This window comes from Copadichromis virginalis, linkage group LG23, assembly GCF_057382275.1.
Source record: "Copadichromis virginalis isolate Kocher_CV1m ecotype Utaka linkage group LG23, C_Virginalis_male_GT1.1, whole genome shotgun sequence".
Taxonomy (NCBI): domain Eukaryota; kingdom Metazoa; phylum Chordata; class Actinopteri; order Cichliformes; family Cichlidae; genus Copadichromis; species Copadichromis virginalis.
Genome location: NC_140639.1, coordinates 22,101,942 through 22,118,864, shown reverse-complemented (window position 1 = coordinate 22,118,864; position 16,923 = coordinate 22,101,942). Strand labels below are relative to the sequence as shown.

The 16,923-nt window shown below is 38.6% G+C and overlaps 1 protein-coding gene across 1 annotated transcript; it reads left to right on the top strand.

The window, feature by feature from the left end:
- Window positions 1-4,134: 4,134 nt before the first annotated feature.
- Window positions 4,135-16,673, top strand: LOC146680823 (uncharacterized). Its single transcript, XM_085447735.1, has 9 exons — window positions 4,135-4,480; window positions 4,858-6,490; window positions 6,608-6,871; window positions 7,882-8,301; window positions 8,448-8,885; window positions 9,010-9,447; window positions 10,823-11,230; window positions 15,165-15,341; window positions 16,382-16,673. Exons 1-9 carry the CDS (start codon window positions 4,135-4,137, stop codon window positions 16,671-16,673), a joined length of 4,416 nt encoding a protein of 1,471 aa, XP_085303861.1.
- Window positions 16,674-16,923: the final 250 nt, after the last annotated feature.

Genomic DNA, 16,923 nt, shown 5'->3' with positions numbered 1-16,923 from the left:
GCAACACTGTAGAAATAGCTATATAAAGAACACCACTGTCTTAAAATAAAGATAAAGTTTTTCTTTCCCCATATTTTGCCACACATGCTCAGATTTTCATGTTACAGATTAAAAAACAATACAGGATACTGACAAGATCTACATCTTAGCTCATTCCACCAGAACACTTCAAAAACACCTATGTTGCAAGAATGTTAGATAAGGAAAAAGTGACGAGATCTCTAATGATCATTAGAGAGTGCCATGTCTCTCCACATTTTTTCTTTTCTTTTCTTTTTATGGTGCTTCATGGCAGACTTTTATGCAGGATGTTGTTCCTGACACAAACCACGGTTGGTACGGGTGCTTGAAATCCTTGAAAATGCTTGAATTTTAGTATTGTCTTGTCAAGGTTAAAAAAGTGCTTGAATTTCAGATTTGGTGCTTAACAGTGATTGAAATTGTAACTGTATTTCATTCACCACAAATAACTTTTCCATTCAATAGTTTTCTTATCAGATAGAGAAATAAAATGAGTTGCAAAGTATAAAAGCAAAATTCCTCTGCGTGGGCTGCGTGTCTCTGCATGTCAGTCTGTTTCAGTGTGTGAGTGCATTAACATGCCTGGAGGTTGTCGTTTTAATGAGTGTTTGATGGAAAATGACAATGGCAGAATTTGTGCTCTTGATTCACATGTATAATAAGTCCTAGTAAATAATTTCCGAATATGTGTACATAATACATGCTTATTTTTAAACTATTATTATTATTTGCTTTTAGTTTTAGGGTTGGTTTTTTTTGTATTTCAATTGTGGCATGGTGATTTCTGGAATATGTTGTGAACTTAGCTAACATTACTTAGCAGTAGCAGTAATGTGAGTTACTTCACTCAAGTGAAAGCTTTAAACGTTAGCCAGATATATAACTAGCCAACTTAAGGCTTTCTGATTAAAGGCTAAAAGTGAAGTTGTCACCAAGTTAATAGAATACAGTTTATATTTTTGTGTATTACTGAACTTTTTCAAACATTAACTTGGTGCCGTTGGAAACACCTTAGGAGAAAATAATGGTAATAAGAGGGACTAATCAATATGTGCACAAAGAATAGCCACTTTTTTGTGCTATCAAAGTTCCCTGGCTTTCATTCAAAATCTGTTTATCGTGAGCACTTACACATTAAACAACCTAAACATTATAAATGACTTCAAATCACACTGATGTCTATGGGACACTATCAGCCACTGAGACAATAGACAAATATATATGTTTTTTTGTATGTGAATATTTCATACTTTAAGGCTGGCTGTTTATTTAAGGGAGATGAACAATACATTATAATTGTACCTAATAATATCACAGATGACAGATTAAATAAATAGACTTTTGATAGATGCTTGTGCATTCTTAAAGTTTTATATGTTGAATCGAACTGAGTATGTCATCTCTTCAAAGGCTCTCCCAGTTAGTGCTCTTCTCCATGCCTGGCTTCAGCAATAATGTAGACAGCAATGTAGTTAAACATCTCACACTTAGTTTTATTGGAAATGAACATAAAAAACAAAAAAACATCCATCTCCTATATAATTTATGTATTATATAGGAAAGAAGCATCAATATCTGATGAGAAGACTTATTAATTTGGCCCTGCTGTGTATTTATTTTGTGGAGTTTCGTGTAGTTTTGTTTTGTGGGGGGGGGGTTTTCTAGAGGAATGAATATCTCTTGATTTGTTCACATTTGCAAATCTTTAATTTTTTTAAGTGAAATGTGTGTTTTGAGTTTATACACTATATGCATATAAGGCAACATTTTGTGTGGTGCATTTTTCAGTTTTTTAACAAAGGGGGAACAAAGGTGTTTAAATCAAACTAGAATGATTTGTTTTAATTTTCACATGGTCTTACTGAGGTGGTGCGAAGTAAAACATGCATTTTTTGGTACTGTGCTGAAAAAGGTTGAAAATGGACCTTTAAAGTGCTTAAAAAGTGCTTGAATTTGACCCCTGAATTTGAAAAGGTGTATGAACCCTGGGGATTTGTGTCTCTGGCTGGAATAAACCCAGCAAAATTTTGCTTCTAAAGTGAATGTGTCTGAAGTTCATAAACCAGTTGGGACTTTTAAAAATGTTTTTAACTACCTCTGTATCTGTGGTTGTATAATAAGTTTTTCGTGGAGAATGTATGCAGACTTACTATTAAAATATCAGATATATCCATTAGCTATATCTGTGTCTATTAGATTTAATACCATATTGACTCAATAGTCTCTTATAGGGCTGGGCCATATTATACCGTTCACGGTGATACCGGTATAATGTTAGGCAACGATAGGAAAATGAAATATCGCGATAGAATGGGAGTAAAACGCGCATGCGCAGTGCCTTTGTTTTCATACGCACATGGCCGATTGTTGAGTGAAACAGATGAACCAGAATTGGTTTGTAAAAATGGTGCAACTTCCGTGATGTGGAACTGGTTTGGTGTTTGTCCGTCAGATACACAACAAAGCACATTTTTTGCAGAACATGCAAGCGGCCGTTGTTATTGTCATATTTGTCGGACTAAGATGCTCTTAAATCTGGGAGTAATCTGGGTCCTAAACTCCGTAAACTTCAGGTCAAACAACACTGCAGCATCACTTAAGAGTTAAAAACTGTCTAAATTCTTTCATCTTTAATAAAACGATCAGCATTGCTGCTTTACCAGGTGTAACTATAAAGTTTAACTTCCAGGCATCCATGAAAACAAAAGTTATTACATTTAACGGAGTTAGAAGTTAGCAGGAAGCTAGCGGAAGTTAGCTCGCTAGTTTCGCTAGTTACCTAAGCATGATATAGCATGTTCTGACTGAGAGATTTCTGAAAAAAATCAAACGTACAGCTCTGCTATCACTTCCAACATAAATGAAGACAGGAAACTAAACAGCAGTGACGTTTGTAGGGTTACTGAAGTTGGGCTAGCTGCTATATAATGATGTGCTACGTGATCGCTAGCGACACAGCTATGTTAGCATAACATAAACAGTGAAGCTGGAGGACGAACACTAACACTTTTCCACTTATAAAAGTTAACGTGAAGGTTCCTCATGGTTAGAGACAAATGCAATCGCATGGCAGGATGCTGTAAACGGACCAAACTTCAGTCAGGAGAACAACTGAGATAATCCATCCACAATACGAGGTTAGTCATTAATATACTGCAACAACATGGGAATAGAGCAGCTGCCAGAGAATTCAACATTAATGAAACAATGGTACAGAAGTGGAGGAAGCAAGAAGAATGAGTTTAATAAAGTTTGATTTATCTGACTGCTTTGTTTCGCTTAATGTGCCTTATAATCCCGTGCACCTTATGGTCCGAAAAATACGTACTGCACACTGCAGTTTAATGTTGCAAAGCACCTCTTTTTAACTTCAGTGGATATTATACATGGTTATGCTCAGGATATGTCAGCCCATTTCTACTGGAAATGCCTTTTGGTTAAACTTTCAGCAAGGAATTTGCATTTGCCCTGTTACATTTTTATAAAGCTTTAATGTACATAAAAACCAACTTCTTGTTTAAGTGAAAATAAATGGAAGGTTGTCTTTTTGCGCTAGTAATGTTGTGGAGTTGTATTTTGTCTCGCATCAATTATATCGTCGGTTATATTGTTATCGCAAATTTTCAAATATATATCGTGATAAATATTTTTGGCCATATCGCCCTGCTCTAGTCTCTTAAGACTTGCCTAACCACTGATAGTCCTGATTGGTTGAAGAACAGCAGATGGATTTACATTTTTTAGCTGCTTCAAAACCTTATGTGCAGTGAGTTATATGCAGTTATACTTGTGCTGTACACAGTTTAAAAGTCTAAAAGACTAAATCTAAAATGTAGGTACAAGAAGGCCATGTAACAATTAAAAATTAATTAATACAATTTTAAAGTCACTTAGGTAGCTAGTGCAGTCAACTGTAGAGCACAGGTATCAGTTTCTGAACTGAGAAACACCATTAGAGGTCTTGTTTAGCTGCATTTCTAATTTTAACTTTTACGAAAAAAAAACCTAAAAACAAGTATATTGTTTATTTTAATTAACTTTTAAAATCTGATATCTCCATCTCCAGGTCAATGAATCTGCGTCAGCGTGCAGGATACACAGAAGTCAGGAAACATGGCCTCTACTGCACAGTCTGCCTTAGAATATGTTAAGAGTGCCAGAGGCCATCTTATCAGAGAATTAACAAATCTCTCTGTGATTGTGGATAACCTGTATCAGCTAAACGTTCTCAGTAATGAAGAAGTCAGCAAAATACAGGAAGAGGAGGATGAGTACGATAAAACCAGAAGAATACTGGACTCAGTCACAACAAAAGGTGAAGCAGCCTGCTATGAATTAATCAAGAGTATTGACATGACAAGGAAAAGGACTTCAGATGAGAAAAAGTTTGATCTGCATCATTGGATCAGCTGCTTTTCCTTCAACGATGACATACAGGTGGATGTAAACTACTTACAAGGTATTTTGAAGCATAATTCTGATTGGAAATTAGCCACGTTATTGGTTTCATTTGCTGTACTACCCCAATTCCAAAAAAGTTCCCAAGTACCCATGAACCTGTCTTTTATGCACAATATACCGTAGAAAATCTATCAAATGTTTAAACTAAGACATTTTACTGTTTCATGAAAAATGGTCTCATTTTGAATTTGATGGCAGTAATGTGTCTCAAAAAAGTTGGGACTGGTGCAACAAAAGAAACAGGTCTACGAAAATTTAAAAACTGATTAGGTTAACTGGCAACATGTCAGTCAAATGATTAGGTTTAAAAAGAGTAATTTAGAGAGTTCCCAGGCACTGGGATTCATAGTAAATTTGTTTTCTCATTGTTTTCAGGACCAAGGCCGTGCTACAGATATCAGGCAAAGTTAAAGTCAAAAGTAAAACAAATTTCAAATGAGTTTTGGACAGCAAGTACAAGTCTGTTTGAAGAAAACAAGAAACCTGATCTATCGTATGCCTCACTTGTATTAGACACAGAGGAGAGTGTTTCTCCATCTAAAATAAAGAAATCAAAAAGAAAGAAAAGCAATATGAGTCGTCCTAAAAAGATGAGGAAATACATCCCTGATGATAAATCAGACATTTCTCCCAGTGAGCTGCTGAAAACGGATAAAAACATTCTCTTGGTTGGAAAGCCTGGAATTGGAAAGTCAGCAATGACTTGTGAAATGTTGAGACTCTGGGCAGAAAGTGAAAGCAATGAGCTTGATTACATGTTTTATTTTGACATGAGAGAAACATCTGACATCTTGAATGTTAAAAACTTGGAGGAACTGCTTTTCAACGTGTTTTGTGAACCAGATGAAGGCAAAGATGAGGTCTTACAGGATATGAAGAGTAACTCTGACAAAATTACTATAATTTTTGATGGAATCACAGATCTCTCTTTGCTGGTGGAAGAAATTATAAAGAAAGACCTACTTCCTCTTGCAAAGCTCATCATAACATGCAGACCAGATGATGAAGAAAAATACTTTTTTCGTCGGGACTTTATCAGAGTGGAGGTGAAAGGCTTTAGTGAGCAGACTATAAAAACATACCTATCTGCAACACTCGGTGAAGATCAGACGGTTTTGAGTAACTTGGAGTTGGTAACTCTTTGTCATGTCCCCATGTATGCACTGATGGTGGCTGCTTGCTTTTCATCAAAACATGCACCACAGCCATGTACAATAACTGATATCTACATCAATATTGTTCGATTCTGCCTTCAGATAAACAGCAAAACAAAGAACCAAAAGCTGAATTTCTTCATCAGCACTAAGAGAGGAGAAATTCTGTCTCTGGCTGAAATTTCTTTTCTTGCAACTCTACAAAAAACTCAGAACCTTATAGAACTGCCCTGTGAAGACATCTGTGTCCTGTCCTTCCTGAAACCACTTCTCATCAAGGTGGCCCCGACAGAAACGATAACCACACATGCATTTCTCCATTACACAGTGCAGGAGTTTTTTGCAGCACTGTGGCTCCTGAAGAATCCTGATAAAGTCAGAGATGTTTTTCAGCAGTGCCTCACAGAGGAGAAGAAACACATGAAACATCTGATCCCCTTCATGTGTCGACTGTTGAATGAGAAGAGCCCAAGTTTGATGAAGCATCTGATTCCAGATCAGGACCTGAAGAATACATCTAACTGGTTCTTCAAGGAGCTGATTAACACATTTCTTCCTCATCTGTGTGAGCAAGAAGAGGCTGATACTGAGGGCAGTGGGCTCCATGTCGACATACTGTTCTTATGCCAGTGCTTGTATGAGTCCCAGAGTCCTGAAGCATGCGTCTACCTTCTAGACAAACTGGACTACCATCTTGACCTCAGTGGAGACAGTCTGGATCCTTACCCTTGCTGTGCTGTGGCCTATGTGGTCACTCAGTCAAAGGAAAGGAAAATATGTCTGAACCTCGAGGACGTGATCATATCAGAACAAGCAACAAGACATCTTTTTGGATGCCTTAAAAATGTCCAATGGTATGATTGAATATATTTTTAATAAGATATTACTGATTATGTCAAAGAATGAGAACAATACTCAAAATACTTTTAGTTTCATAATGAAGTACTGATCTCTTTTTTTTTAAATTACAGGTGTGACCCTGCCCCTCGACAGCTGTGGAAAAGTTTTCTCCTCAGTGAAGAGCAGATGGACTTTGTAACCTTACTCAGTCTTGATGGAAATCATTTGCACCTTCCAACTCAAGGTGAAAAGGAGCTGTTTGAAAGAGCTGTGGAAGTCATCCAAAGGATGCCTACAAAGGTTAATGTCTGCCTCTACTGGGACAGGGAAACCTCTGCTTGTCAGAGTCTGTGTGAGTCTCTGTTAGAGGCTTTGCCATTCATCAGCTCATTCAGGTATGTAGCTTTTGTTTGAATGTAATAGTGATTCCACGTTGTTTTATCCAGTCTTGGTGTTAGAATTAAAATCTCTCTGTTTTGCACTAACTTTTTGAATAACAGTACTGGAGTTCATGTTTTTTTAAAGTCGAATCCTTGTACTTCTCAAATGGAACAGAATGAGTCTAACAAACACTAAGTTTAACACATCATAGTTTCTGACAGGCCTCAGGCTGCTGATGGTTGTGACTGATTAATCTGAACTTCTTTTGTTTAAATTTTTGTTGTACATACATAGATTACACAGAGATTCTGCATAAAATGGTTGGAATAATTACTGCAATTACATATGGGATGTTATACAGGACTATTTCTGGTTGTCTCCCATTATGCAGTATATCCTTTTAAGTTTTACAGAAAATGCAGCAGAAACATGTTTGGTCACCTGCAATTCTCTTATTCAGCTCCAGAGGTCCAGTTTCATGGAGCCAGGAGAAGTACCATGGGACACTGGAGAGGGAACAAAAGAGATTGTTCATGGATTTATGCTTGGAAGCGGCACTTCATGATGGACCAAACTTCAACGATGTAGTGAATATGCTTGTCTCAGCATTTCCAGTTAAAATTGACTTAAATAACATCCTTCTTGATTTGTACCAATATGTGAAGACCAAAGAGTTTTCAGGTGACTTGCAAGATTTCAGATCACTTTTCCAGTCAGCTCCTGCAGTCTGGTCCATAAACCTCTCAGAGAGAAAGACCTCCATCCTCCTGGAAGTGCTGAAACTCCAACCAGAGAAGAAACAAGTGGAGCTGACAGGCTGCTCACATGAAGAGAGTGAAGTTAGGAGTTTCCTGCAGTGTCTGCCTTATATCTCACAGCTCAGGTAAATATGTTGAATATCTTTTTTCTTTATCTCCTGCTATTTTTATGTGAGTCTTAAGAATAATAAATTATACCATTTTTCTACTGTGCTAAGAAGCTAGGTGTTTCACAAATTACTTGTTTTTCATCCATATGATTTCAGTGTTGTGTCTCGGTCACCAGAACCTTCAGAGGAAATCAGGTTCTTTGGGAATCTGTTCTGTGCAGCAGCAGAGAGAGAACAGCAGACAGGAGAGAAGATACTGGAGCTGTTATCATCAGTGTGCAGATATCAAACATTCCCTCTTAAAAAGATATGGTGTCATTTCCTGCTGGATCTGTACTCCCATGTGAAGGACTGTGAGACTAAAACAGGCTTGAGTGTCCTTCCATCATTACAGTCAGTTTTCCAGTCAGCTCCTGCAGTCTGGTCCATAAAGCTCTCAGAGAGAAAGACCTCCATCCTCCTGGAAGTGCTGAAACTCCAACCAGAGAAGAAACAAGTTGTGCTGACAGGCTGCTCACATGAAGAGAGTGAAGTGAGGAGTTTCCTTCAGTGTCTGCCTTATATCTCACAGCTCAGGTGAACTATTGTCTTTGCAATGTTTTTTTTTTTTTATTCAAAAGAAGTTTCACTATTTGAAATGTTTTTAATGTTAGAACAAAATAACACAGTTCACACTCTGTTTGTTAAAAATCCTCACATTATGTTTCATTCTTTTATTTCAGTGTTGTTCTTGGATTCTCAGAATCTTCAGAAGCAGTCAGGTTCTTTGGCAATCTGTTCTGTGCAGCATCAGAGAGAGAACAGCAGACAGGAGAGAAGATAGTAGAGCTGTTATCATCAGTGTGCAGCTATCAAACATTCCCTATTCATGAGAGAGACCTGCATGATGAATATCAGTGTGACTTCCTGCTGGATCTGTACTCCCATGTGAAGGACTATGAGACTAAAACAGGCTTGAGTGTCCTTCCATCATTACAGTCAGTTTTCCAGTCAACTCCTGCAGTCTGGTTCATAAACCTCTCAGAGAGAAAGACCTCCATCCTCCTGGAAGTGCTGAAACTCCAACCAGAGAAGAAACACGTGGAGCTGACAGACTGCTCACATGAAGAGAGTGAAGTGAGGAGTTTCCTGCAGTGTCTGCCTTATATCTCACAGCTCAGGTAAATGAAATGTTGTTTTCTGTTTGTCTCACTTATTTTGTTTCATTCAAATTATAATATTACAGAGTTGGGAGAAAACATCAACTTAAGTCTCATCTTTAAAAATATTTTGCATTGGTTTCAGCTTTGTCACTGAGTTCTCAGAGCCTTCAGAAACAGTCAGGTTCTTTGGCAATCTGTTCTGTGCAGCAGCAGAGAGAGAACAGCAGACAGGAGAGAAGATGACGGAGCTGTTATCATCAGTGTGCAGATATCAAACATTCCCTTTTAATGACAGAGACATTTCTGATGAATATCAGTGTGACTTCCTGCTGGATCTGTGCTCCCACATAAAGGCTTATGAGACTAAAACAGGCTTGAGTGTCCTTCCATCATTACAGTCAGTTTTTCAGTCAGCTCCTGCAGTCTGGTTCATAAACCTCTCAGAGAGAAAGACCTCTATCCTCCTGGAAGTGCTGAAACTCCAACCAGAGAAGAAACAGATGGAACTGACAGGCTGCTCACATGAAGAGAGTGAAGTGAGGAGTTTCCTGCAGTGTCTGCCTTATATCTCACAGCTCAGGTAACTATTCAGTTGTTTCTCCCACATAATGTGTGTGTGTGTGTGTGTGTGTGAGTGTGTGTCGGGGGTTGGGGGTAGGGCTGCCACGATTAGTTGACTAGTCACGATTACGTCGACTATCAAAATCGTCAAAGACTAATTTAATAGTTTACGTGTCGTTTAAAGCCTTGTAAGATGCTGAAAGACGCAAGAATAAGTAGTAGGATTTAAGAGTGTAATAATAGACTGAAACAGAAGATGGCAGCACTGCACTTACAAGGATGCCAGCTGCCGTTAAACCCCGAAGAAGAAGAAGCAGTGTCTGGTATCGTAGCTGTGTCCAAATTCAGGAACTGCATCCTCCTGTGCCCGCATTGGTAGGCCGATAATGTTACAGCGACAAGATTGTCCAAATTCGAAGACTCCCCCAAACATGGCCGAAAAATGTGTCCTTCATTTCCCCAGATTTGAAGGATGGGTCGGGTGTATAGTTCGTGGCTCAACCTATCCCAGAATTCATAGCGCGGCCCTCTTCAGTTTCCAACAATGGCAGCAGCTACTTAGTTTCAATATTACACTTATTATTCTTTCTGGGTCACAAAATAAACATTTAACATATTCTCAGCTGTGTAAACTTCAAATATCTGCTCGGTTTATCAAGACATCACATATTTGTAAAAGCGCTCAGACTTTTTCGCAGAAATCTGTTACTCACCAGCTCGATAGCTAGCCGGGGTTCAAGGCTCACTAGAGCTGGCAAGAACAGCGAACTCCCGGCACATCGTTTTCAAACCCCCCGCGGTCTTTCACTACTCAGGTTAAACATGATATATAAGTCAGTTAGATAACTTAAAACTGCTATTGTTTGGCTTTTACAGTGTTTTATTTGTTCCTGAGTAAATTGGTTTGGCTGAAATTAAAGTTATTGTTTTTACACAGCTGAATAAACGTCAAACAGAAAACCGATTAAACAGAAGTGGGAGATGCTCGAGAATTTACTCCAGTGTCCTGTTATATTTTAGATAGCAAGGAGCAGACGGCTGAGTTTATTAAACTCCACTGAGACAATCTGCAAATTTCATTAAAATTTAATAAACTATCATCTTGTCTTTATTTTTAGTTAGCACATACCTTAAAGACTTCAAGCTTTAAGCTAATGATAGTTATATAAGCGCAGATCCATCCTGGTGCAGTAAGCTGTACGTTTTACATCCAATAGATGCATGATCTGATTAGTCGACTAATCGCAAAAATAATCAGTAACTAGTTAACTATCAAAATAATCATTTCTGGCAGCCCCAATGGGGGGATAATTGAGATTAAACTATGACAGAGTTTAGAGAAAAAAATCCATTCAAGTCACATATAAAAAATAACTCTGCTTTACATATTTCAGTGTGGTACCTCAGTCACCAAAGCCTTTAGAGGAAACCAGGTTCTTTGTGAATCTGTTCTGTGCAGCTGCAGAAAGAGAACAGCAGACAGGAGAGAAGATACTGGAGCTGTTATCATCAGTGTGCACATATGAATCATTCACTCTAAAACAGAAGTGGTGTGATTTTCTACTTGACCTCTACTCCAGTGTGCATGATATGGGCTTGAGCGTCCTTCCATCATTACAGTCAGTTTTCCAGTCCACTCCTGCAGTCTGGTCCATAAACCTCTCAGAGAGAAAGACCTCCATCCTCCTGGAAGTGCTGAAACTCCAACCAGAGAAGAAACAAGTTGTGCTGACAGGCTGCTCACATGAAGAGAGTGAAGTGAGGAGTTTCCTTCAGTGTCTGCCTTATATCTCACAGCTCAGGTAAGCTCCTCAGTGTATTTCAGTATTTCTCTTTGCACATTAATATTAGAGATGGACCGATCCAATATTACGTATCGGTTCGATACTGACCTAAATTACATGATCGGATATCGGAAAGAAATAAAAAATTTAATCCAATCCAATAAATATCACAAAAACAACTCACAAAACTTGCGACATGGCATAACTCAGCTCATAACCGTAGCACGTCAGAGCAGTATGCGTTACGTGATAGAGCGGCGGTGGTGTGCGAGACCTGTCGTCGGTCTGGTTGAGCATTTGGAGCCTCGCTACCAAACCAGCATTTAATCTCAGAGAAAGGTTTTGAAGAGATGTAAAGCAATTGTGTAAGTTCATCTCTGAATGTTTGTAAAGCATTCACACGTTAAGCTTAACAACCGATATATGGACCGATTGTCTCTTCTTTCTCCCTCCCTCTCCTGTTGCTACTTCAATCATGAAACTGATTAATGATCAGCTGATCGGCTTTTCTGTTGCGAGTCCATCTCTCTTGTTTGTTTATTGCCCACTTTGCACCAGAAAGAGGAAACCAGTGGATAAACAACAGCAGCACGTTCAAGCTTGATAAGCTGTTGTTAGAATTTATTTAATATTACTTTCTACACCAGGATCCTTTTCTGCGTATCTGACGGCTGGTAACTGTGCAGGGGCGGGTCTAGCAAAGTTTTGTCAGGGGGGCAGGTAGGACATTAACAGGGAAAGGGGGGCACAAAGACATACTTTTCTTTCTAATTGTCATGTCTAACTTTAAATGAATAATTATTTGAATCTTACAACCAAAGTTTTCATCTGATGTAAAATGTATAGAAGTCTAATTTTCTATATCGGAACTATTGAGTCAAATATATACCCTAGGAAGCTATAGTACTTTTTCCTATGGGAAGATACCATCTGTGCAGTCTGCAATTCTGTTGAAGAAAGATGTTGAATCTATTTAACTATTGTAGAAAAATAGATTTCTGTGCTGCTTTTTTTTGTTACACTTGCATTAAATTAAAGTCGATTACGTCAATTAAGCGTTATGAGGCAGAGGGTAGGGGGTAGTTCCCTTTTTTTTTCTTTTTGCTGGGAGTTGGCAACCCTATGTTAGGAAACCCTGGGTCGTTGACCCAGGGTTTTGAGTCTATTATATTATTTATCATTTCTAGTCTTTGGTTTCTTTGTTAGAGTTCTGTCTTATGGTTTATGTCTCTGTGTTCTCTAGTTGCTCTGTCTCCCCTGTCAGCTGTATCCCCTTGTCAAGTCCGCGTCTCTGTGTTATGTTTCCTGTTTTACTTTGAAAGTCCGCGTCTCATGTAAATGCGTCTGGTTTTGCTTCCTTTGTCTTGTTAGGCCTGATTTGCCCCAGCTGTGTTTCCCTCCTGTTACCCATTCCCTGATTGCTCCCTCTGTGTATTTAAGCCCTGTGTCTCTCTGTGTTCATGTTGTGATCTACTCTTATCTACCCTCACGCATGCTGTGTGTTTTGGTTTCCTGCCTGCGTTAATGTTTGTGCTTTGTAAGTTTGTTACCTTGAGTTCAGCATTAAAGCTGTTTTTTGAGTTCATGTCTGTCTCCGAAGTCTGCACTTTGGGTCCTTTTCCTACCTCCACACAGCCGCTTCGTAACACCCTGTTAGTTAGGTTGCTTAATATTTCCACTAGTGATGGTGAGATGAAGCCTCGTGATGAACTGAAGCTTTCCATCCAACTGGTCGACTCATGGTTCGAAGCATTGTGATCAAGTGGATGATTCAAGTGAAACAGGCTCTGTGATTATAATGATGTGACGTGTAAACCTCTAAACTGAATAAATAAAATGTTTTCATGATTATTTATCCCGAATATTGTCTCAGTATGTCTGATACAAAAGAGAAAGAGGAAACTATCAGGACAGAGTTTTGGTATGATTGTGTAACTGTTAGAGCTGGGTATCGTCACTGATTTCTAGAATCGATTCGATGGCGATTCACAAGGTCCCGAATCGATTCGATCCATGATTTGATTCGATCCGATCCGGGGAAATGTTGCCTCAGACAGTCAGAAATGTTATAATTCAAATCACGGATCAGTACATTTCCATATTTTTATATCTATAAAAAGAAAGATGACATTTGCAAGACTTTATCAAAGGTGTAAGCATCACAGCAGATGCCTTTGTATCAAAGTAGCTGAGGCTAAAACAGAAAAACGCTTTTATAAAAATATTCTGCAGTAGATCAAAAATGAAAGAAAACCATTAATCAACACATGAACATTACCTGATGCTGCTGAAGTGAAGCAGAGAAAAGGTACAGAGGTTTAGAGACACAGCTGAGCGTTTTACAATTTTGCATAATTTTAAAAAAGTTTAAATTTGTTCAGTAGCCTACGGAACAGCAGAAATGAGGTTTTCTTTTCGGAAGTAAGTAAAAGGAAAAAAAACAGCGGCCGACAGCGCTGTAAACAACGGTAGACTTGTGCGTAACAAGCAAGCGAATAATGCAGAAAACAGATTTTTAGACGGGAAACTGTTCTTGAAGTACACTGAGAGAGAAAGAGAGCTGTACATGAAGTGTGATTTTTATCGTGGTGGAAGCAAAACAGCAAAGGTAGGAATTCATGGCTATGTTTATGTGAAGCGTAGTTTGGATCTTCTTTTGCTGCTGGTTCAGTCAATATTGTTTGGAGAGGTAAAACCTACAGCTTCAGAATCAGTGCAAAAAGGGCGTAAACACAAAGCCCGCCGACGGATCAGAATCAGCGAGCTGTCGGCTTTCGGCCCTGACCGCGTCCGTGCCGTCGGGTGAGAAAGGCGACATCTCACTGATTCTGATGTGTTGGCGGGTCCGCGCTTTGTGTTTACGTCTTTGTGCATAATAGCCTATGTGTATCTGCTGTCATTTACTGTTTTAGCTGTTTGGTGGTTGTTGGAATTTAGTGAGGTTTAACCTGAGATTCTGGCGTTTGGGGCAAAATAAATTTATATTAAAAATCGATTCAGGATTTTAATGAATCAATATCACGTTATCCAAGCTAGAATCGATTGTAATCGATAATCAAAATCCGCCCCTAGTAACTGTGTAATCATGCTTATGTACATCTGGATAATGACACAAACTGTGTGACGCTTCACTTTTTAATAAACTAAAAGACATAAGTCAGGTTATAGGATCTGTAGTGTTGTTTATTTATATTATGGTACTTATCATTTGTGATATTTATTACTGTGTGCATACTTTATTAGAAGAGAAAAAAAATCTCTTCCTTGCTGGTTCTATCGAAGAAGAAATGCTCAAGTAACTATGTAGCACGTACGTAATCCAATTCCACAACACAGTGTGATGGGGGAATCAGCTGTGTTTTGCTGCTCATTTTATTTTGAATCTGGCACGAACCGGCAAGCCAATTCCTGAATCAGTCACGTGGTACTGACTGCCCACAAGGCCTCGAACGTCACTGCATATGTAATCAAAGCAAGCCTCGATACGCGCTTCACAAAAACTCCCCCGAGATTACTCGACGCACGCTTCGAAGCTTCGACACACAGGACACATCACTAATTTCCACTAAGTACTACTTAAAATACCACAATAGGAAGGATGGTGTAGGTTTAAGTTTATTAGACTGATCACTTTTGCTGAACTATGAAATATTTTGGGTGCAGTGTATTTTTTGCATAAAGGTATAACAGAATAGCTTTAGTTTTGTTTTGTATTTTTTAAATTTGAGTATGAACTTATACAAAATGCAGCAAGATATTTAAAAAAATTTTTATTGATTATAAAGTATGCTATATCGGTATCAGCAGATATCCAAATTTCTGATATTGGTATCGGACATAAAAAAAGTGATATCGTGCCATCTCTAATTAATATGTAGAAATTTATACTAGAAGTAGCATAAAATGACTTGATGAAAAACCATAACATATTTTCAAATCTTCCTGATCACAGTTTTGGCACTCAGTTGTCAGAACCTTCAGAAGAAATCAGGTTCTTTGGGAATCTGTTCTGTGCAGCAGCAGAGAGAGAACAGCAGACAGGAGAGAAGAAACTGGAGCTGTTATCATCAGTGTGCACATATCAAACATTCCCTCTGAAGGAGATATGGTGTGATTTCCTCATGGACCTGTACTCTTATAGAATTAAAAAAGGCTTGAGTGTCCTTCCATCATTACTGTCAGTTTTCCAGTCAGCTCCTGCAGTCTGGTTCATAAACCTCTCAGAGAGAAAGACCTCCATCCTCCTGGAAGTGCTGAAACTCCAACCAGAGAAGAAACAAGTTGTGCTGACAGGCTGCTCACATGAAGAGAGTGAAGTGAGGAGTTTCCTTCAGTGTCTGCCTTATATCTCACAGCTCAGGTGAACTATTGTCTTTGCAATGTTTTTTTTTTTAATTCAAAAGAAGTTTCACTATTTGAAATGTTTTTAATGTTAGAACAAAATAACACAGTTCACACTCTGTTTGTTAAAAATCCTCACATTATGTTTCATTCTTTTATTTCAGCGTTGTTCTTGGATTCTCAGAATCTTCAGAAGAAATCAGGTTCTTTGTGAATCTGTTCTGTGCAGCAGCAGAGAGAGAACAGCAGACAGGAGAGAAGATACTGGAGCTGTTATCATCAGTGTGCACATACAAAGGATTTCTTCTTAGAGAAATACTATGCGATTTCCTACTTGACCTGTACTCCAGTGTGCCTGAAATGGCACTGAGAGTCCTTCCATCATTACAGTCAGTTTTCCAGTCAACTCCTGCAGTCTGGTCCATAAACCTGTCAGAGAGAAAGACCTCCATCCTCCTGGAAGTGCTGAAACTGCAACCAGAGAAGAAACAAGTGGAGCTGACAGGCTGCTCACATGATGAGAGTGAAGTGAGGAGTTTCCTTCAGTGTCTGCCTTATATCTCACAGCTCAGGTAAGCTCCCTAGTGTATTTCAGTATTTCTCTTTGCATGTTAATATATAGGAATTTGATAGTAGAAGGAGCATAAAAGGACTGATGAAAAACCATAACATATTTTTAATTTTCCCTAATCACAGTTTTGGCACTCAGTCACCAGAGCCTTCAGAAGAAACCAGGTTCTTTGTGAATCTCTTCTGTGCAGCAGCAGAGAGAGAACAGCAGACAGGAGAGAAGATACTGGAGCTGTTATTGTCAGTGTGCATATACAGAGGATTAAATTTTAAAGATAAATGGTGCAATTTCCTGCTGGATCTGTACTCCCATGTGAAGGACTATGAGACTAAAACAGGCTTGAGTGTCCTTCCATCATTACAGTCAGTTTTCCAGTCAGCTCCTGCAGTCTGGTTCATAAACCTCTCAGAGAGAAAGACCTCCATCCTCCTGGAAGTGCTGAAACTCCAACCAGAGAAGAAACACGTGGAGCTGACAGGCTGCTCACATGAAGAGAGTGAAGTGAGGAGTTTCCTGGAGTGTCTGCCTTATATCTCACAGCTCAGGTAAAATAAATGTTTCACTTCATGATTAATTTATATTTTTTTATATAGTATGGAATGTTGTGATGTTAGTTGGGGTAAGTTCTAATTTTCATATTACAGTATACATGTTCAAATACAGGCATGCATGCAGACAGATCTATATGGTGACACATTTATTCCAACACAGACTTTTTCATAAATGCAAATACAGTTAGGTCCATAAATATTTCAACAGAGAAAAGTTTTTTTCTAATTTTGGTTCAGTATATTACCAT